Source organism: Bombina bombina, chromosome 1, assembly GCF_027579735.1.
Source record: "Bombina bombina isolate aBomBom1 chromosome 1, aBomBom1.pri, whole genome shotgun sequence".
NCBI lineage: Eukaryota > Metazoa > Chordata > Amphibia > Anura > Bombinatoridae > Bombina > Bombina bombina.
Genome location: NC_069499.1, coordinates 643,089,187 through 643,112,224, shown reverse-complemented (window position 1 = coordinate 643,112,224; position 23,038 = coordinate 643,089,187). Strand labels below are relative to the sequence as shown.

At 39.8% G+C, this 23,038-nt stretch overlaps 1 protein-coding gene across 1 annotated transcript; it reads right to left on the bottom strand.

Moving 5' to 3' along the window:
• Positions 1-3,031: 3,031 nt before the first annotated feature.
• LOC128645824 (ras-related protein Rab-38-like) lies at positions 3,032-20,102 on the bottom strand. Its single transcript, XM_053699098.1, has 3 exons — positions 19,889-20,102; positions 18,270-18,544; positions 3,032-4,652 (listed from the first exon to the last, which is right to left on the bottom strand). The coding sequence occupies exons 1-3, from the start codon at positions 20,088-20,090 to the stop codon at positions 4,491-4,493; spliced, it is 639 nt and encodes a 212-aa protein (XP_053555073.1). The 5' UTR covers positions 20,091-20,102; the 3' UTR covers positions 3,032-4,490.
• Between the last annotated feature and the right edge of the window lie 2,936 nt (positions 20,103-23,038).

Below are 23,038 nucleotides of genomic sequence, written 5' to 3'. Positions count from 1 at the left end.
TTGTCTCCCCCTGATGGTTGATATAGGCTACAGTCGTGATATTGTCCGACTGAAATCTGATGAACCTGACCGCAGCTAGCTGAGGCCAAGCCTGAAGAGCATTGAATATCGCTCTCAGTTCCAGAATGTTTATCGGAAGGAGGGCTTCCTCCTGAGTCCACGAACCCTGAGCCTTCAGGGAGTTCCAGACTGCGCCCCAGCCCAGAAGGCTGGCATCTGTCCTGACTATAGTCCACTCTGGCCTACGGAAACTCATTCCCCTGGACAGATGGACCAGAGAGAACCACCAGAGAAGAGAATCCCTGGTCTCTTCATCCAGATTTAGCAGAGGGGACAAATCTGTGTAATCCCCATTCCACTGATTGAGCATGCAAAGTTGCAGTGGTCTGAGATGTAGGCGGGCAAATGGAAATGTCCATTGCCGCTACCATTAGGCCGATTACTTCCATACACTGAGCCACTGACGGCCGAGAAGTGGAATGAAGAGCACGGCAAGAAGTTAGAAGCTTTGATAACCTGACCTCTGTCAGAAAAATTTTCATTTCTACTGAATCTATCAGTGTTCCTAGGAAGGAAACTCTTGTGAGAGGGGAGAGAGAACTCTTTTCTTCATTCACCTTCCACCCGTGAGACCTCAGAAAGGCCAGAACAATGTCCGTATGGGACTTGGCGATTTGAAAAGTCGACGCCTGAATCAGAATGTCGTCTAGGTAAGGAGCCACCACTATGCCCCGTGGCCTTAGAACCACCAGTAGGGACCCTAGAACCTTCGTAAAGATTCTTGGTGCCGTGGCTAACCCGAAGGGAAGAGCCACAAACTGGTAATGCCTGTCTAAGAAGGCGAACCTGAGGAACTGATGATGATCTCTGTGAATCGGAATGTGGAGATAAGCATCCTTTAAGTCCACGGTAGTCATATATTGACCCTCCTGGATCATAGGGAGGATGGTTCGGATAGTCTCCATCTTGAAGGATGGGACCCTGAGAAATTTGTTTAGGATCTTGAGATCCAAGATTGGTCTGAAAGTTCTCTCTTTTTTGGGAACTATAAACAGATTTGAATAGAAGCCCTGCCCCTGTTCCTCCCTTGGAACTGGGTGGATCACTCCCATAACCAGCAGGTCTTGAACACAACGTAAGAATGCCTCTCTCTTTTTCTGGTTTACAGATAATTGTGAGAGATGAAATCTCCCCTTTGGAGATGAAGCTTTGAAGTCCAGAAGATATCCCTGGGAAACAATCTCTAATGCCCAGGGATCCTGGACGTCTCTTGCCCAAGCCTGGGCGAAGAGAGAGAGTCTGCCCCCCACTAGATCCGGTCCCGGATCGGGGGCTACTCCTTCATGCTGTCTTAGAGGCAGCCGCAGGTTTCTTGGCCTGCTTCCCCTTGTTCCAAGCCTGGTTAGGTCTCCAGACTGGTTTGGGTTGGGCGAAATTTCCCTCTTGTTTTGAATTAGAGGAAACTGAAGCTGCACCACTCCTGAAGTTTCGAAAGGAACGGAAATTATTCTGTTTAGTCCTTAACTTATTGGACCTATCCTGAGGAAGGTCGTGACCTTTTCCTCCAGTAATATCAGAAATGATCTCCTTCAGACCGGGCCCGAATAGGGCCTTGTCTCTTGAAGGGGATGTTAAGAAGCTTAGACTTTGAAGTAACATCTCCTGACCAGGACTTAAGCCATAGCGCCCTACGCGCCAAAATGGTAAAACCTGAATTCTTAGTTGTTAGCTTGGCTAAATGAAAAATGGCCTCAGAAATAAAGGAGTTAGCTAACTTAAGAGCTTTAATCCTGTCTAGAATATCGTCTAACGGGGTCTCCACCTGTAGAGCCTCCTCAAGAGACTCAAACCAAAAAGCCGCTGCAGCAGTAACTGGGGCAATGCATGCAAGAGGCAGGAGAATAAAACCTTGATGCATGAAAATTTTCTTAAGGAGACCCTCCAATTTTTTATCCATAGGATCTAGGAAAGCACAACTGTCCTCGACGGGGATAGTTGTACGCTTAGCTAGGGTGGAGACTGCTCCCTCCACCTTAGGAACCGTCTGCAACGAGTCCCGTATGGTGGCATCTATGGGAAACATCTTTTTAAAAGCAGGAGGGGGAGAGAACGGCACACCTGGTCTATCCCATTCCTTAGTAATAATTTCCGAAAACCTCTTAGGGACTGGAAAAACATCGGTGTAAACAGGTACTGCAAAGTATTTGTCCATTTTACACAATTTCTCTGGAACCACAATGGGGTCACAGTCATCCAGAGTCGCTAAAACCTCCTTAAGCAATAAGCGGAGGTGTTCAAGCTTAAATGTAAACACTGTCATCTCAGAATCAGACTGAAGTAACGCCTTCCCTGAGTCTGAAATATCATCCACAGATAGAAGCTCACCTGCCTCGGCTTCTGAGCATTGTGAGGGTATATCGGACACAGGCAATAAAGCGTCAGAAAGCTCTGTATTAATTCTAGCCCCAGAGCTGTCTCGCTTTCCTTGTAGCCCTGGCAGTTTGGAAAATACCTCTGTGAGGGTAGCATTTATAACTGCCGCCATGTCCTGTAAGGTAAAATAATTAGACGCGCTAGATGTACTTGGCGTCACTTGAGCGGAAGTTATAGGTTCTGACACATGGGGAGAGTTAGATGGCATAATCTCCCTCTTTTCAGTCAGAGAATCCCCTGGAGATAAATCGTTAAGCGCCATAATATGGTCTTTATAGTTTATAGAAATTTCAGTACATTTGGTACACATTCTAAGAGGGGGTTCTACAATGGCTTCCAAACATATTGAACAAAGAGTTTCCTCTATGTCAGACATGTTTAACAGACTAGTAATGAGACAAGCAAGCTTGGAAAACACTTTAATAAAGGTGAAACAGCAATTAAACAAAAACGTTACTGTGCCTTTAAGAGAAAAAAAACTAGCACTTAAACTGCAAAACAGTGAAAAAATACAGTAAAATCTTTGAAATTTTTACAGTGTGAATAAGGGACTAAATCAGCATTGCACCCACTTGCAAATGGATGATTAACCCCTTAGGCCCCAAACCGGATTGAAAAACGTTAAAAATCAATTGAGCACCATGCCACAGCTCTGCTGAGGCTCCTACCTGCCCTTAAATACGATTTTGGGCAGAAATAACCACTTTGAAATGGTTCTCAGATGCCAGAAGACTCTTCTAGGGAAGCTGGATGCCTCAGTCTGTATTAAAACTGCGCAGTTAGAGAGCTAAAATAGGCCCCTCCCACCATGTACTGGATGTCAGAGGGGCCTTAAGAAAATACTCCTAGGAGTATCTGACTAGCCATGTGGAAACTAGGCCCCAAATAAAGACTTATCTCCCTCAGAGAAAAAACGTCCTATTTTATGAAATCATGTAAACGTTTTGTCACTAAGCAATATGAATATTAACATGAGTATTACCCTGTTATGTAAGCATGATCCCAGTCGCTGTTAAATCACTGCATCAGGCTTACCTCAAATACACAAGGCTCTGTCAGCATTTTCTAGAACTTATCCCTCTCTCTAGAAATAAAAATACTGAACATACCTCAAAGCAGGTAATCTGCAGGCCGTTCCCCCAACTGAAGTTTTCCCATATTCATCAGTTATGTGTGAGAACAGCAATGGACCTTAGTTACAAACCGTTAAGATCATCAAATCTCCAGGGAGAATTCTTCTTCTAATTTCTGCCTGAGAGAAAAACAGTGCAACGCCGGTACCGTTTAAAAATAGCAAACTCTTGATTGAAGGTAAAACTACACTAAGTCACCACATATCTCTTGATACTTCCTTTCTTGTCAAGAGTTGCAAGAGAATAACTGGGGGTGGCAGTTAGGGGAGGAGCTATATAGACAGCTCTGCTGTGGGTGTCCTCTTGCAACTTCCTGTTGGGAAGGAGAATATCCCACAAGTAATGGATGAACCTGTGGATTGGATGCACCTTACAAGAGAAAATTAGGTAATGGTCCCCAATTGTCTCACATTTATGCAAGTTTATGCCTCACTGCGTGCTCACACCAGGGCCGCCAGAGACAGCCCCGCCCCCCCAAGGCCTGGACCCCACACTTTAGGACCCCCATAACAACAGGGCCCCCACTCCAGGGTTAGGGCCACCACTAAACCCACACATAAATGCTTAGTTACTGATAGCCCTAGCCCACAACCACTGTGATAGCTCATGTATCTAGCTGTGACTGTGAGCTTAGGTAGCACACCACGAGTCATGGTGTTGCCACTAGTGCCCCCCTACATGCCAAGCCCTAGTCCAGGTCCTATCTGCCCGACTGCTTAGTCCTCCCCTGATACACACACACAAACTTATATATGTTACATATGAACATATGCACACTCACCCTCTATTGCATTAATGGACCTGCAAACATAAACTCATACAGTTATAGTAGTTTAGCTGCACCCATAAACATATCTGTACATGTACAATACACAAATACATAGTCACACATACAAAAAAAAAACACGGGCATTCATATCAGCTTCACATGCCTGAGCACTGAGTGCAGCCCTTGTAGTGACGAGTGGATGGTGAAAGCAAAGATGGTTGGACAACATTAGGGTCTTTCCTAGGTTCTGATTCCTCCTCATTGTCAATCATTTCTTTTATTAAACAAGAGATTGCTTCATCGATATTCACATTCTCCTACAGGAATAAGAGCGAGAGAGTCAGACGGGTACAATAGCTAAATAAACTGTAAATATGTGTACAATTCAGCATGTATGCAATACTGAGTGTGAGTCAGAGACAGACAGACAGATAGATAGATAGATAGATAGATAGATAGATAGATAGATAAAGGCAAATGTTTAGCAGAGGGCATCTGTTATCATCACATACAAAGTGTGTGTTACACTGCTAGACGACTATGTTCTTGTGTACTTCAGGACGTCTAGTGTGCCTAGAGGGTGGGATTAATAAATCTGTAATCTGACTGTCTGTAATGCACTGCCACTTAACATTGCCCAACTCTGCATGCTGTTTAGGGATTTGTAGCCCTAATTTGTATACATATCTATGAGTTAAATCAAAAATGTCCCAGAATCCATAAATGTTCAATTCAAGACAGTATGCTAAGGAGAGCCAATCAGATGCCAGATAGTCAGATGACATTGAACTAGTGTGTTTCATGACAATTTCCAGGCTTAAATGAACATGGAAGCTAAACTATAACATTCATGATTAAGGGCCTAATAGTCAAAAGCTTGCTGGCATAGAGAGAAATCACACAAAATCTTTGGGTTTTGTTTAGACCTTCTATTGTAATGTAGTCTCTGATTTACATAAATAACACTACATAGCAACATAAACATTTCTCAAGAGAAATGTGTTTCTAATTTTTTTTAACGGCCTTGCCGTACCAACGAGACTTTGTAGAATATCTCGCCTGAGAGGTGAGGTTTTGAATATAAGGCCCTAAGAGAAAGCATTGAACTTACTTCCATTATTAAATGTTTTTAATGAACATACAGAGTGCTGCAAACACTGATACCATATAGTGCTCAACAGAAGTGAAACGAAAAAAAGTATTTTCTTTTTTATATTTTTAAAGATGCATTATTATTATTATTATCGGTTATTTGTAGAGCGCCAACAAATTCTGCAGCGCTATAAACATATGCGGAGTACAACAAAACAATTATAGGGATCAAATCGGTAGAGGGCCCTGCCAAGAGTTGCACTGTTGTAGGCAGCTCTTAAGAAGGTGATCTACAAACAGCTGGACTCTTAGGCTTACATGCTAAGGAGGTTCAGGGGATAGCAATGGAGGAGAGGAACTGGTATAAAGTAAGGTTAGCGTAGGTAGTATGCATCCCTGAATAGTAGAGTCTTTAGGGAGCGCTTAAAGCTTTCAAAACTAGGGGAGAGTCTTGTGGAGCAAGGCAGAGAGTTCCACAAGATGGGAGCCAGTCTGGAGAAGTCCTGTAAATGGGAGTGTGATGAGGTAACAAGAGAGGAGGAGAGTAGGAGGTCATGAGCAGAGCGAAGGGGACGGGAGGGAAAGTATCTGGAGACAAGGTCTGAGATATAGGGGTGAGCAGTGCAGTTGAGGGCTTTGTATGTCAGAGTGAGAATTTTGTGTTTGATCCTAGAGGCAAGAGGAAGCCAGTGAAGGGATTGGCAGAGAGGTGCAGCAGATGAAGAGCGACGTGTAAGGAAGATGAGTCTGGCAGAGGCATTTATTATGGATTGTAAAGGAGCTAGGCGGCAGGTAGGGAGACCAGAGAAGACAGAGTTGCAGTAATCGAGGCGGGAAAGAATGAGAAAGTGGATTAAAATCTTTGTTGTGTCTTGTGTAAGGAAGTGTCTAATCTTAGAGATGTTTTTAAGGTGGAATCGGCAGGCTTAAGCCAAGGACTGAATGTGAGGAGTGAAAGAAAGATCTGAGTCAAATGTAACCCCAAGACATCGGGCATGTAGGGTAGGGGTAATGATGGAGTTGTCAACAGTTATAGAGAGATTGGGGGGTGGAGATTTTGGAAGAAGGGGGGAAAATGAGGAGCTCAGTTTTGGAGAGATTTAGCTTGAGGTAGTGAAAGGACATCCAGGAAGAGATGTGAGAAAGACAGTTAGTGACACGGGTTAGCAAGGAAGGAAATAGGTCTGGTGCAGAGAAGTAGATTTGGGTGTCATTGGCATACAAATGATATTGGAAACCGTGGGACTTTATTAGGGAACCTAGTGATGACGTGTAGATTGAGAAGAGAAGGGGGCCAAGGACAGAGCCTTGTGGTACTCCGACAGAAAGTGGTGACGGGGCAGTGGAGGCCCCAGAGAAGGCTACACTAAAGGTACGGTTTGACAGGTAGGAAGAGAGCCATGAGAGGGCTGTGTCACAGATGCCGAAGGATTGGAGGATTTGGAGCAAAAGAGGGTAGTCAACAGTGTCAAAGGCTGCGGACAGATCAAGGAGGAAAAGCAGAGAGAAGTGGCCTTTTGATTTTGAGGTAAGTCATTGGTAACCTTAACAATTGCTGTCTCTGTGGAGTGATGGGGACAAAATCCAGATTGCAGTGGGTCAAGAAGGGAGTTTAACATAAGGAAATGGGATAGGCGTGCATATACTAGTTTTTCGAGAATCTTTGAAGCAAGAGGGAGGCGTGAAATAGGGCAGTAGTTGGATGGGGAGGTAGGATCAAGGGAAGGTTGTTTGAGGATAGGTGTAACCAGTGCATGTTTCAGCGATGAGGGAAATATACTGGTGCTGAGGGAGAGGTTGAAAATGTGTGTTAGTATAGGGGTAAGGGTAGCAGAGAGGGAGGGGAGTAGCTGTGAGGGGATAGGGTCAAGGGGACAGGTAGTGAGGTGAGAGTACAGTATAAGTGCCAAAACTTCTTCCTCAGTAACAGGGGAGAATGAGCTAAGTTTAAGGTTATGTGGGCTGTGGTTGATTGAGAGCATTTGAGGGGGTGAGAGAATGGAATTTTGTTGAGAGTTTATTTAATTTCTGATGGAGTCGATTTTGTTATTGAAGTGGCTGGCAAAGTCTTGAGCTGACAGAGAAGTTGTATTAGGAGGTGGGGGAGGGCAGAGGAGAGTATTGAAAGTGGAGAACAGACGTTTAGGGTTTGAAGAAAGATTAGAAATAAGAGTAGAGAAGTAGTGTTGCTTATGGAGATTAAGGGCAGAATAGTATGAGTTCAAGATGAATTTGTAATGAAGAAAATCAGTTGAACTCTGAGATTTTCTCCAGTGCCGCTCAGTAGTACGGGAACATCTGCGTAGGTACCGTGTCAATGGAGTATGCCAGGGCTGAGGATGAGTGTGTGATTTCCGAGCTATGGTAAGAGGGGCAAGATTGTCAAGGACGGATGTAAGGGTGGAATTATAGTGGCAGATAGATTGTTCAGGGCAGGAAAAGGAGGAGAGGTTCAAGGGAATTAGCAAGCTGTTGCTGATCTAAAGACATAATGCTTCTATGAAGTTTGGTGTGAGGAGTAGAAGTAGGGAGAGTTGTAGTGAGGGATGATATGTTGCAAGTAAGGAGATGGTGGTCAGAAAGAGGAAAGGAGGAGTTTGTGAAGTTTGAGAGAGTGCATCGATAGCTAAAGATCAGGTCAAGAGAGTGACATTATAGTGTTTTTTAATCATATACATTTTTTAAAGTGCATTCATAACTTTAACTTGTTGTAATATGCATCACTTAAATGTTTTTTTAAAGTTTCATAAATATAATAATAATAACTAGTATTTATATAGCGCCTTTATCCCATTGGGACTCAAAGCGCTTTTTCAGCGCTTGCTCTCGGAATTAACCAAATCGGCAGTTGAATAGTAATAGCTGTTATTTTTACCCAATTTAATGGTACTCATTTTATCAACCTCTGAAGGATCAAGGGCTGAGTCGGTCCTGCTGGGATTTGAACCTGTGACCTTGGATCTTTTAAACAGGCATTTTTGTAGTCAGGGAAATTACCAACTGAGCTACCTCACCCTTACATAAAAAATATATTAAAGCGATGGTAAACTTTCCCATTTGTATAAACAGATCTGGAATGTTAACGATATTTTAGATGGAGTTTAATTCTTTAGCTCTAATGAAAATACGTTATGACTTATTTAATGTAGCACTGAAATTCAAATACCCTACGCTACAGCAACCAAAAGATAATTTTTACTTTGTGAGCGAACGGTTTGAACTGTTCTCCAATCAGCACAAATATTTGTGTGAGTTACGTATGGCTAGAGTGCCGATTGGAGAACGATTCAAACGGCTAGCTCACAAAAAGAAAAACGTACCTTTGAAGTGGGCGGCCAGAGCGCGGGTAATTTGAATTTCATTAAAAAGTCAAGTTATAGCGCATCTTTATTACAACTGATGAATTAAACTCCATTTAAATATTGCTAACATTACGGATCTTTTTATACAAAAGGGAAAAGTTTACCATAACTTTAATTCCACTGCCCCCCAAAAATGAAGGTATTTACCACCAATAAATCACTGAGTCACATGACCGACATGTATGTAGGAGTAGGAGAAAAAACGAAGCTACCAGGTTGGCAGCAAAATATGTAACAGACTGTCACCTGACCAGAACCCACAAATGAAATGTCATCTTATTTACACCACTATACTCCTATGTGATCAATTGTTATTGATCTGTTTTATTGTAACACATTACTTTGGCAACACATGATGTAATAATATCATGCTAATAAAGTACTCTTGACTTGACTTGTGTGTATGTCAGTGATTCTGCAGCCTCATCCTTACAGTTTCTGTCAACTCAGGCTGCAGCGTTAAAGCTACAAGACACTCAAACTCAAATCTAGCCCCTCCTTGCGGGTGCACAATGGCCCATCGTTGTTATATATATATTAGCTTACCAATGCTTGTATAATCGAAGCTACACTGATCATAAATTGTTAGATTGTCGGTTAGTTTACTAGTCTAATTTATTATATTATAATAGTTAAGCTATTTTTATTTCACTTTGTTTTTAATTTTGATCTCTGATTGCCTGGATTTAATAGATTTTTTTTATATTTGTATAGAGGCAATATGGAATTAATCATTTATAAGACAAAATGTACATTAACATAAATCTTTTTTTATACTGAACACACTATAACAATATAGCACTGTGACCATGCTGAAGTAATCCACTGAGTGATGCTGATTAACATTTCCTTCCATTGACTGACACGCTAGCAGAGCTAGTATATATATTGCTATGGTATATCAGTTTCTCTGCTAACATATCATTTGGCTTCGGTGATGGAAGTGTGTGTAAGCGCTCTAGTGCGTGAATGCTCCTGCGTCTCATTAGCATCTGTTTTTTCACAGTTTCAAGTAAAAAATTATAATACTTAAAATTAAAATTTTTTAATTATTATGTTCTATGTTGCTTATAGATAACATACGGCTAGATTACGAGTTTTGAGCGCTAAAGGGAAATTAACGAACGCAACAAAAGTTACGTTATTTAATTTCCTATAGCGCTGCCATTACAAGTTTTCAAACATACGCCTTTTGCGTGCAATATGGTTGCATTGAGCTCCATACCGCACACAATCAGAGCGCTGCTGAGACATGCTCGTGCACGATTTCCCCATAGACATCAATGGGGAGAGCCGGCAAAAAGAAAATGAACACCTGCGATCACGGAAACAAAAGCTCCGTAACGCAGCCCCATTGATGCCTATGTGGAAATAAAAACACCCTAACATAAACCCTAACGTCTAAACACCCCATATCTGCTGCCCCCAACATCGCTGACGCCTGCCTTCAGTTATTAACCCCTAATCTGCTGCTCCCGATATTGCCGCTACTTAAATAAAATGGTTAACCCCTAATCTGCTGCTCCCGATATCGCAGCCACTATACTACATTTATTAACCCCTAAACCGCCACCCCCCACATCGCAACAAGCTAAATTAAACTATATTAACCCCTAAACCTAACCCTAACGTAACCTTAAATCTAACCCTAACACCCCCTAACTTTAACATAATAAAAATATAGCTAAATTAAATTTACAATTATTAATTAAATAAACCTATTAACCCGTAAACTGCCAGCCCCCCCCCCACATCGCAACAAGCTAAATTAAACTATATTAACCTCTAACCCTAACCCCCCCTAACTTTAACATAATTAAATTAGATCTAAATTAAATTAACAAATATTAACTAAATAATACCTATTTAAAACTAAATACATACTTACATGTGAAATAAAACCTAAGATAGCTACAATATAACTAATTTTTATTTCACATATAACTTTGTATTTATTTTAACTAGGTAGACTAGTTAGTAAATAGTTATTAACTATTTAATAACTACCTAGTTAAATTAAATACAAACTTACCTGTGAAATAAAATCTAACCTGCCTTACACTAAAACCTACCATTACAAAAAATACATACAAAAAAGGGCCTTTTGTAGGGCATTGCCCTAAGTTAAACAGCTCTTTTGCTACAAAAAAAGAATATAAACACCCCCTAACACTATACAGACCCTTTTAAAGGGCCTTTTGTAGGGCATTGCTATAAGTTAAACAGCTCTTTTGCTACAAAAAAAGAATATAAACACCCCCTAACACTATACAGACCCTTTTAAAGGGCCTTTTGTAGGGCATTGCTATAAGTTAAACAGCTCTTTTGCTACAAAAAACACCCCCTAAAAAATACATTACACAAAATAACAAACAAATTATCAAAAATAAAAAAGAATTACACCTAATCTAATAGCCCTATCAAAATTAAAAAGCCCACCCAAAATAAAAAAAAAAACCTTAGCCTACAATAAACTACCAATGGCCCTTAAAATGGCCTTTTGTGAGGTATTGCCCCAAAGATATCAGCTCTTTTAACTGTAAAAAAAATACAAACGCCCCCCAACAGTAAAACCCACCACCCAATCAACCCTCCCCAAATAAAAAAACTATCTAAAATAACCTAACCTGAAAAGAGCATTTGTATGGGCATTGCCCTTAAAAGGGCATTTAGCTCTTTTACTGCCCAGACCCTAAACTAAAAAAAAAACACCCAAAAAACCCTTAAAAATGTTGAATTAGTCAATAGAATGAGAGCTGCTTAAATCCTATTGACTGATTTGAATAGCCAATAGGATTTTAGCAGCCCTAATCCTATTGGCTGACTCAAATTTTCCTCAACCCATAAGAATGCTGGACTCAGCTGTTGGAGGTGTATTACTGCAAATCCCCTCAGTGCGCATGCGCTTAATCGAGTCACTGCATCAAACATATATATGATGCTCTGTAATTCCCCCCATCTTCACTATCTTTTTTGCCTCCGCCTGGGGGGTTTAAGGGTTTGTGAACCTCATTCCCCAAGGTTCACTTGGGGTGGATGCCAGAGTATCAGTAGGGCATCCCCCTTGAAACCCCCAGGCAGAGGCAAAAAAAGATGGGGGAATTACAGTGCACCATATACAGGGAGTGCAGAATTATTAGGCAAATGAGTATTTTGATCACATCATCCTCTTTATGCATGTTGTCTTACTCCAAGCTGTATAGGCTCGAAAGCCTACTACCAATTAAGCATATTAGGTGATGTGCATCTCTGTAATGAGAAGGGGTGTGGTCTAATGACATCAACACCCTATATCAGGTGTGCATAATTATTAGGCAACTTCCTTTCCTTTGGCAAAATGGGTCAAAAGAAGGACTTGACAGGCTCAGAAAAGTCAAAAATAGTGAGATATCTTGCAGAGGGATGCAGCACTCTTAAAATTGCAAAGCTTCTGAAGCGTGATCATCGAACAATCAAGCGTTTAATTCAAAATAGTCAACAGGGTCGCAAGAAGCGTGTGGAAAAACCAAGGCGCAAAATAACTGCCCATGAGCTGAGAAAAGTCAAGCGTGCAGCTGCCAAGATGCCACTTGCCACCAGTTTGGCCATATTTCAGAGCTGCAACATCACTGGAGTGCCCAAAAGCACAAGGTGTGCAATACTCAGAGACATGGCCAAGGTAAGAAAGGCTGAAAGACGACCACCACTGAACAAGACACACAAGCTGAAACGTCAAGACTGGGCCAAGAAATATCTCAAGACTGATTTTTCTAAGGTTTTATGGACTGATGAAATGAGAGTGAGTCTTGATGGGCCAGATGTATGGGCCCGTGGCTGGATTGGTAAAGGGCAGAGAGCTCCAGTCCGACTCAGACGCCAGCAAGGTGGAGGTGGAGTACTGGTTTGGTCTGGTATCATCAAAGATCAGCTTGTGGGGCCTTTTCGGGTTGAGGATGGAGTCAAGCTCAACTCCCAGTCCTACTGCCAGTTTCTGGAAGACACCTTCTTCAAGCAGTGGTACAGGAAGAAGTCTGCATCCTTCAAGAAAAACATGATTTTCATGCAGGACAATGCTCCATCACACGCGTCCAAGTACTCCCCAGCGTGGCTGGCAAGAAAGGGTATAAAAGAAGAAAATCTAATGACATGGCCTCCTTGTTAACCTGATCTGAACCCCATTGAGAACCTGTGGTCCATCATCAAATGTGAGATTTACAAGGAGGGAAAACAGTACACCTCTCTGAACAGTGTCTGGGAGGCTGTGGTTGCTGCTGCACGCAATGTTGATGGTGAACAGATCAAAACACTGACAGAATCCATGGATGGCAGGCTTTTGAGTGTCCTTGCAAAGAAAGGTGGCTTTATTTGTCACTGATTTGTTTTTGTTTTGTTTTTGAATGTCAGAAATGTATATTTGTGAATGTTGAGATGTTATATTGGTTTCACTGGTAAAAATAAATAATTGAAATGGGTATATATTTGTTTTTTGTTAAGTTGCCTAATAATTATGCACAGTAATAGTCACCTGCACACACAGATATCCCCCTAAAATAGCTATAACTAAAAACAAACTAAAAACTACTTCCAAAACTATTCAGCTTTGATATTAATGAGTTTTTTTGGTTCATTGAGAACATGGTTGTTGTTCAATAATAAAATTAATCCTCAAAAATACAACTTGCCTAATAATTCTGCACTCCCTGTATATGTGTGGTTAGCAAGCAGTTCCATTGCAGAGATTAGCTCCTGTGGTGGAGTGCATTCGCAGTGATTCAATTTTTGGTCAGACTTTTTCTTGACCCCATAAGAATGCTGGACCGCAGCGATTGGAATGTGGTGATGCGCTGGTTAATGAGGTGACGTGGTGGAGCGCATGCTTAGTGAAGGAATTTGCTGTCAAACAGCTGATTCTACGTCACCGGAAGTGACATCCAGCATTCTTTTGGGGTTGAGGAAAATTATAAAACCGGATTAATTTGTGTGAAAGTGCACCACACAAATATCTGTATTTGCATAGATCTTCGTTTGCTGCGCATTCACACAAATAAATCTGGCACCAAAAATAGCAAATTGCCACTGCATATGATATTATGCCCATGCCTTGTACTCTTCCTTATCTGCAGTAAATACGTATAGTGTGTGGATTATAAATATTTTATACTGATACCTTTAGCTAATTTATTTGTTTGTTTGCCTGTTGTTTATAATATTTTATTCAATAAAATCTGCATATGTTTGCTAATAACAGATTTATATAAACTACTGTATATAAGGGGATAATAAAAACAAAATGGCGGGTGCATGAAACTGTAGTTGCATATCAGAAGCATTTTGCAATGAATTCTGGAAGACACCTTCTTCAAGCAGTGGTACAGGAAGAAGTCTGCATCCTTCAAGAAAAACATGATTTTCATGCAGGACAATGCTCCATCACACGCGTCCAAGTACTCCCCAGCGTGGCTGGCAAGAAAGGGTATAAAAGAAGAAAATCTAATGACATGGCCTCCTTGTTAACCTGATCTGAACCCCATTGAGAACCTGTGGTCCATCATCAAATGTGAGATTTACAAGGAGGGAAAACAGTACACCTCTCTGAACAGTGTCTGGGAGGCTGTGGTTGCTGCTGCACGCAATGTTGATGGTGAACAGATCAAAACACTGACAGAATCCATGGATGGCAGGCTTTTGAGTGTCCTTGCAAAGAAAGGTGGCTATATTGGTCACTGATTTGTTTTTGTTTTGTTTTTGAATGTCAGAAATGTATATTTGTGAATGTTGAGATGTTATATTGGTTTCACTGGTAAAAATAAATAATTGAAATGGGTATATATTTGTTTTTTGTTAAGTTGCCTAATAATTATGCACAGTAATAGTCACCTGCACACACAGATATCCCCCTAAAATAGCTATAACTAAAAACAAACTAAAAACTACTTCCAAAACTATTCAGCTTTGATATTAATGAGTTTTTTTGGGTTCATTGAGAACATGGTTGTTGTTCAATAATAAAATTAATCCTCAAAAATACAACTTGCCTAATAATTCTGCACTCCCTGTATATGTGTGGTTAGCAAGCAGTTCCATTGCAGAGATTAGCTCCTGTGGTGGAGTGCATTCGCAGTGATTCAATTTTTGGTCAGACTTTTTCTTGACCCCATAAGAATGCTGGACCGCAGCGATTGGAATGTGGTGATGCGCTGGTTAATGAGGTGACGTGGTGGAGCGCATGCTTAGTGAAGGAATTTGCTGTCAAACAGCTGATTCTACGTCACCGGAAGTGACATCCAGCATTCTTTTGGGGTTGAGGAAAATTATAAAACCGGATTAATTTGTGTGAAAGTGCACCACACAAATATCTGTATTTGCATAGATCTTCGTTTGCTGCGCATTCACACAAATAAATCTGGCACCAAAAATAGCAAATTGCCACTGCATATGATATTATGCCCATGCCTTGTACTCTTCCTTATCTGCAGTAAATACGTATAGTGTGTGGATTATAAATATTTTATACTGATACCTTTAGCTAATTTATTTGTTTGTTTGCCTGTTGTTTATAATATTTTATTCAATAAAATCTGCATATGTTTGCTAATAACAGATTTATATAAACTACTGTATATAAGGGGATAATAAAAACAAAATGGCGGGTGCATGAAACTGTAGTTGCATATCAGAAGCATTTTGCAATGAATCATGCAGGGTTTTTTTGTTTGTTTTTTAATCATGCAGTTACGGCTCTTGTCAACCAGAATGTTTTAAATATTAATTTAAATATTTTCTAATTCTTGAAATACAGAGCAGTTTATTCTTTAGTCTCAGCAACTTGAATGTATTTCTCCAACATCCCTATATCTAAAAATGTAACTTTAGCTCAGAAATTATTTTGCAGTGCATTTTTTTAAAATTTTCTGCAGACTGATGATCAAAAATGTGCCGACATGGAGAGATATCTCACAATAGCTTTTTTTAATATATTGCAAAAGTGTCTCTCCTTCACACCCAGAATCCTGCACTGCCAGGTAAACAGTTCTCAAGCTAAAATTTGCCTTTCTAAAATTCTTTGATGGTTTAGATAATCTCACCACAGTGGAGAGCTCAGATCATCAAGCTCTATACGTTTTTCTACTGTAAACAGCAACTACTCGCTATTTACAAATATCTCCTGTACTGTGGTAGTTGCTACATTCCCTATGCAGGGGGAAATTAGCAAGTAGTCCATTTAAAGCTACAGCATAGCCCTAAGGCTTTGGGCTATATTACAGATTGCACGCAGCTGATCACACGCTCATCCCGCTCAATCCGCTGTTACAAGTTGTCAGTTAAATTGTTTAACAAAAGACTTCTAACACAATACATTTGATGGCTAGGGCAGAGTGGCAGTGGCACACGTGTGCTTCTATTACAAGTCGTTGTTTCAGTTTGGCACTGAAATATTGCTTTTTTTTTGTTTTATTTGTGCTTTTTTTACTGCTTTAAATAACATGGTATTAACTAGTATCACTTGCTATCATAATTTCAAATGCACCTTCAAAGCTATAGTAATACATTTACTAAGTGTGTATGTGTGTTTCTGTGGTGTGTGCGCATGTGTGCGCATGCGTGCGTGTTCTAAGTCTAATATGTACAAATGAACTGATATGGAAAGCGAAGACAAAACTCCACTACATGAGCATTTGAGTTATCTGACATGAATAGAAATCAATTTCTTGAGGATAATTAACATGTTAAAATGGTCTTTACACATTCATACTAAATATCTATCTATCTATTTATCTATCTATCTATCTATCTATCTATCATCTTGTTCAATAATGTGTTGTGTGTATAGGAGAGTGATTGATTTTTAAAAAAAGTATTTGTATACACTTATACGTGTGTAAGTATTTGGTATGTTACATTGTGGTGTTCACACTTAGGACTAGATTACAGTTAGAGCGCATAATCGCATTTCCCCATTTAATGGAGCCTCGTTTTCATGCTAAACTAACAGCCACAGCTCGCGCAACCCTGATCGCTACAACACATTAATATATATGTATATGAATGTATACATATATATTTATGTGTTTGCATGTGTATATGTTTCAAAATACATCTATACACATATGAATACATAAATATATGTATACATTTATATACATATATATTTATAGACATACAAATATGAATAAACGTATTCCTATGGGTCCCTATGTAAAAGCACATTTAGCCCATTTTTTTTTCTAACACCTGACATCTTGTAACTTTCCCCCCTTATAACTAAGTTTTTTGTGCAATATTTTTTAATAAAAAATTATAATCAGTGGTAATGAGTATTACTGTACTGATCCATGTATTTTTGTTGTGTTTTGTGACACTCTTTGTCATTTAACCAGAGGTTTGAGGTTACTTCAAACTTGTATATCAAAATATCAAATTTATTTAAAGTGCTCCCAAAAAGGCTAATTTTTGCCCCAACACAAGCGCACGGAGCTTTGCACTCCAGCTGAAATCTAGCCCCTAATGTTGCGTGGTGTAGATTGGTGATGGTAATTTAGGTTTAGTGTATACATGTTTACATTATTCATGTTGTCTTGTATGAGTCCATTTTATTATTTTATCAGTTATTTGTAAAGAGCCAACAGATTCCATAGGGCTGTAAACATAGGTATAATATGCAAGGTAGCATTTATGGGAGACAAATGGGTAGAGGGCCCTGCCATGAGTTGCGCTGTAGTAAATAAGCTCTCATGAAGGTGATCTACAAAACAGCTTGGCTTCCAGGCTTTCATGCTAAGGGGTTCAAGGGGATGACAAAAGGAGGAGAGAAACTGAGGTAAGAAAAAGTTAGCGTACAATGTATGCATCCTTGAACAAAAGAGTCTTTAAGGAGAGCTTGAAACTTTGAAAACTAGCGGATAGTCTTGTTGAGCAAGGAAGAGTTTTCCACATAGATTTGGGTGTCATCAGTATAGAAATTATTTTCAAACCCATGGGACTTTATTAAGGAACCTAAGGATGACATATAGATTGATAAAGAAGGGGACTAAGGACAGAGTCTTGTGGTACCCCAACAGTCACTAGTAAAGGGGCAGAGGATGCACCAGAGAAGGCTATACTAAAGATATGGTTAGACAAGTAGAAGAAAAACCATGAGAGGACTGTGTCACAAATGCCGAAGGATTGGAGGGTTTGGAGAAACAGAGGATGGTCAACAGTATCAAAGGCAGAAGACAGAATGAGAAGAAGGATTAACAGAGAGAAGTGGCCTTTCTATTTTGCTGTAAATAGGTTATTAGTAACCTTAACGATTGATGTCACTGTGGAGTGTTGGGGCCAAATCCAGGTTGCAATGGATCAAGGAGTTTAATTTGTATATTATTGTGTGTTTGTGTGCCTTGGCACTTTACAGAGAGCTATGAACAAAACAACATATAAGCAGATATGAAAAAAAAGTTAAAAAAATGATTAATAAAAAAAATGGCTGCAGATACCAAGGAAGTTACTAGGTGACTCTACCTTGGCAGAGGTCAGATGATAGTCAGTAAATTCCAGTTCCCGGACCAACTCCTCTATCTCCAGCGTGGATACGCCCATATGCATCTGGTCACACTTATTTGCGAGCAACATGACAGGGATAGGTTTACCACTCTGCAGATACACTTTGGAATCCAAATCTTCCTTCCAGCGTCGGACAGACTCAAGTGTGGCAGCACGGCCAAGATCACACACTACAAGGGCACCTACTGCCTCTCGGTAATACAGCCTTGTCATGTGACCAAATCGCTCCTGACCTGAGGAGAGAAATAAATCAAAGTTGATTTATAGTATAATGTTTCAAGTTAATTTCCTATTACATAGTTCATGGCTAATATAAAAAAAGAAGAAATAAACAAATATGTGTATATATATATATATATATATATATATATTCCATCCAGTCCCACTCTTCTGATATAAGAAGCCATTTATCAGTATAAATGCATTCGCTAGGAAGTATTTAATGCGTTAATAGGTTTTTTTTTCTTTCCAATCCTACTCTTTTGATAGTGATTTAACAGTTTTACACTCAAATACTATGAAGGATTTCATGTCCCAAATTGTTTTCCTCTGTTTTCCTTCTTAATTGGTATTTGTGGGAATTAGTTATAATTTTAGAACAGTGCACAGTGATAAATTATAAAAATGTTCTATACTTACAGTCATCCTAAATGAATGATTGCACTTAAAGGGACATAAAACACATTTTTTTTTTCTTTCATGATTCAGAGAGAGCATGCAATTTTAAAAAACGTTTTAATTTACTCCTATTTCCTAATTTGTTTTGTTCTCTTGGTATCTGCTGTTTAAAGCATACCTAGATATGCTCAGAGCTGCTGATTGGTAGCTGCAGATATATGCCCTATGGTTACATTCTCACTACCTTTGCCTTTACATTGTACTGTTTGGACAATGTCTCTGAAGAAGTGCACAATTGTTGCAGGAAATGTGTCAGACATGTCCTATGTGTTTGCCCTGTTTGTATTTGTAATTGCTTTATGAATAACCTTTACATTTTTTAATAAGTCTATGTGATATCTGCACCAATTATTTTTTGTGTTGTTGATTTACAGTATTGTACAAGAGTGGAAAACCTTTTGAAGATTATGTGTCTAAATTTGTGATAATCTTCTAAAAAAGATTCTCTATTGTCCATGGCATTTTTTTTTATTTAGATGCATTAAAGAAACATTAAAGTAATTTATTTTTATAAATCCATGATAAAGGTTAATTCCTGATAAACAGCATTGGTTTTATGAGAAAAATAAATAATTAAGCACCACAATCACAGCCAAATAAACAAAGTAGTATGTTGGTAGCCCAGAGTCCTAGTACCAGCAAATTTGAGAGCCACTTTGGGCACTAGTTGAGGTTAAAAAAATACAAATGTCCCAAAGATCTCTTATAATCTTTACTTTGTATGACCAGCTCCACACAACAACAACAAATTATAAACATTTTCTAATTTTTCCTACCATAAGAAAAATGCTCACAGCCTGACATACTCTCTCTGGATCATTTCATTGCCTTTACTTAATTGATTAACTAAGTAGGAGTCTTTCTTACTGTAAATACCAGAGCCCCTGGAATCCTCTCACCTGCAATGTCCCACAGCTGAAGTCTGACCACACACTTTGGCTCCCAGTTCAAGACCTTTAGTGCAAAATCGACACCAATGGTGGCTCTGTAGCATTGTGAGTAAATGTTGTGCACGTAACGCTGGATAATCGATGTCTTGCCAACCCCGATGTCACCCACCACAAGCACCTTAAATAAATACTCTCTCTGGGGTGAGCCCATTATATTGCAATCTTTCAGTGTGCAGCCAAGGATTCTTTATGGTATATCAGGACTGTTCCTACTTAGTACTTAAGAGCTCTTGCTATGTGTACACAGCTCTGCATGCGTAGGAATTCCCCATAGATGTGAGAGACACTCCCGATTTCTGCTTTTTTGATAAATCTACTCTGTTTCTCACAATGAGTCACCTTAAAATATCTATCTTAGGTTGAAAAAAGGCACATTGTATTAATTTATATTATATCTGATATTTGTGCATGTAATGTGATTCATGTATACAAATTTAAGCGACAAAGCAGTGCAAAGGCTCAACCTTGGTAGGGACATTATGTTCAAACTTTTTCTGTCATTTATATGAAAGAGCATCAGTTAAAATATAATACATCATATTTTTATTTTCATTATTAGTAGTAGTATTTCTTCATAATACTACTACTACTACTACTAATAATAATAATATAAAAATATAAAATATTTTTGCACAAAAAAAGTTAAGTAAAAACTGGTTAAAGTTAAAATAACATTGATTGCAACTAAAAGTTAGGAATATATTGCTCACTGCCTTACAGGGACAACAACCACAGAAATAAATTGTTTTATTGAGTGAAGGAAAATTAATAAAAAAAATTCTCTCTTTTAGATTGAACATTTTTAAGCATTGTGTCCTGTAAGGGTGAAACCTGTCAAAAAAAAGAGACTGCATAATAATTTTACAATTCCTATTTATGTTTTACACACGCACTTGGGATTAAAGTCATTTTTATTCTGAGAAATTAGTTTTTCTTTCATGAAATATGTGCACCCCTAAGATGACTTTGGATATAACTATTTAAACTTAAAGGGACACTGAACCCAAAATATTTCTTTTGTGATTCAGATAGAGCATGCAATTTTAAGCAACTTTCCAATTTACTCCTATTATCAATTTTTCTTCATTCTCTTGCTATCTTTATATTAAAAAGAAGGCATCTAAGCTTTTTTCTTGGTTCAGAACTCTGGACAGCAGTTTTTGATTGGTGGATGAATTTATCCACCAATCAGCAAGGACAACCTAGGTTGTTCACAAAAAATGGGCCGGCATTTAAACTTACATTCTTGCATTTCAAATAAAGATTCAAAGAGAATAAAGAAAATTTGATAATAGGAGTAAATTAGAAAGTTGCTTAAAATTTCATGCTCTATCTGAATCACAAAAGAAAACATTTGGGTTCAGTGTCCCTTTAAATATATATTAATTGATCTAGAAAATAAACAAAAAACATAAATTATGCTTACCTGATATTTTTCTTTTCTTCGGATGGAAAGAGTCCACAGCTGCATTCATTACTTTTAGGAAATAAGAACCTGGCCACCAGGAGGAGGCAAAGACACCTCAGTCAAAGGCTTAAATACTCCTCCAACTTCCCTAATCCCCCAGTTATTCTGCCGAGGAATAAGGACTAGTAGAAGAAATATCTGGGTGAAAATTATCAGGTAAGCATAATGTATGTTTTTCTTCCTAAATGGAAAGAGTCCACAGCTGCATTCATTACTTTTGAGAAAACAATACCCAAGCTATAGAGGACACTGAATGCCAAAACAGGAGGGTACAATAGGCGGCCCATTCCGAGGGCACCAGGCCTGAAACCACTACCCAACAAAAAACCCTGCTTCTTCCGAAGCCGAGAAAACAAAAAGGGAAAAGGCCTCAAGGACACTGACCAGCAGACAGCCCGGAAGCCTAGCAAGAGACCGCAATCTCAGACACAACTGAGCCAACAGTCCTCCGGGAGACACCGTCCCCCACCACACACCTTTTACTAGCAAAGGGAACCCCCGCGGAACCTTCCAAAGAAATAAGGCAAGGAAGAACCATATGGGAACCGAAAGGTTACCACAAACTCCATAAAAAGAAAACCCCCATCAAACAAAGCTTGCAAGACCTAAATGGGACCTGACAACAAGGGGAGGCAACGCTCAATCCAAATAGAAGCCACAAGGTTTAGAAGCGGTAGTAGAACAGAGAAAAAGTTCTCCCAACATCCTGTAAGGATTGGAACAGCTAGCTAGCACTCGATCAAGGCGCAAACAGCTGTAGCTGGTTTCAAAGAGCAACCCTTCACTTGCCAGGCAGCAAGTCAACCAGCGCAACTGAAAACGTAGACCAAACATCAGAACCCTGAGGAATTCAGGAAAAATTACATGTAGAAGACCCAGACGAAGGTAAACACCTGAGTCAAGAACACGCAGCCATCCTCAGGATGACACAGAAGAAATACTTGCTAGAAGCGGCTACCAAAATGTAGAGTTCTAAACCCCCACTACAGAAGGCACACACTAGGCAACCAAAATCGCCAGACCTACACATAGGTCTCAAAATAAAAAGGAGAGCCCAGAACCTCAACGAGGACCAATGCGTCCCCAAGATCCAAGAGAACAACGAATCTCAGGACCTACCTCCAGCCGGGCCAGCCCAAGCATCGGCAGGTCTGAAACCAGGGGACCAGAAAAACCCCAGGATCAACAACGAGCAGAAAAAATGAAAAAGCCATTAAAATAGTGCTCGGGTGCCAGCCCGAAATACTACATGGAGACTGTTGACAAGGCCTTAGACCTAGAGATCAAGCTAAAGGCCCAACATAGACTCAAGGCAGAGCCAGCAACTCTCCAAATGGACAGAACAACCCAGAGAGCATACCTCTGAGAGCGTACAAAGGGGGGCTGGCAAATGGGCCAGAAGGACAGAGCACCTGTCCACAGGACACAGCCATAGGCTGACCTGAGAGAACAATTCTCCAATGCCCTGACCTGGAAGGAATCCCCTGAAGAATTGAACTGGCTAGAAAAAAGATCAAGGTGCTATAGCTGCAGTGGTTACACAGAAAACCCCTTTGTTTGCAGAGCAGCAAAGCCATCACACTGTTTCAGCAAGCCAACCAAGGGAATCCAACCAAGGCAAATGGCAAGCC

Coding starts and splice junctions, on each gene's coding strand:
- LOC128645824 (XM_053699098.1), bottom strand. CDS start 20,090: ATGGGCTCACCCCAGAGAGAGTATTTATTTAAGGTGCTTGTGGTGGGT. Junction 18,545..19,888: donor TCAGCTGTGGGACATTGCAG/GTGAGAGGATTC, acceptor TTCTCTCCTCAG/GTCAGGAGCGATTTGGTCAC. Junction 4,653..18,269: donor ATCATCTGACCTCTGCCAAG/GTAGAGTCACCT, acceptor TTATTCCTGTAG/GAGAATGTGAATATCGATGA.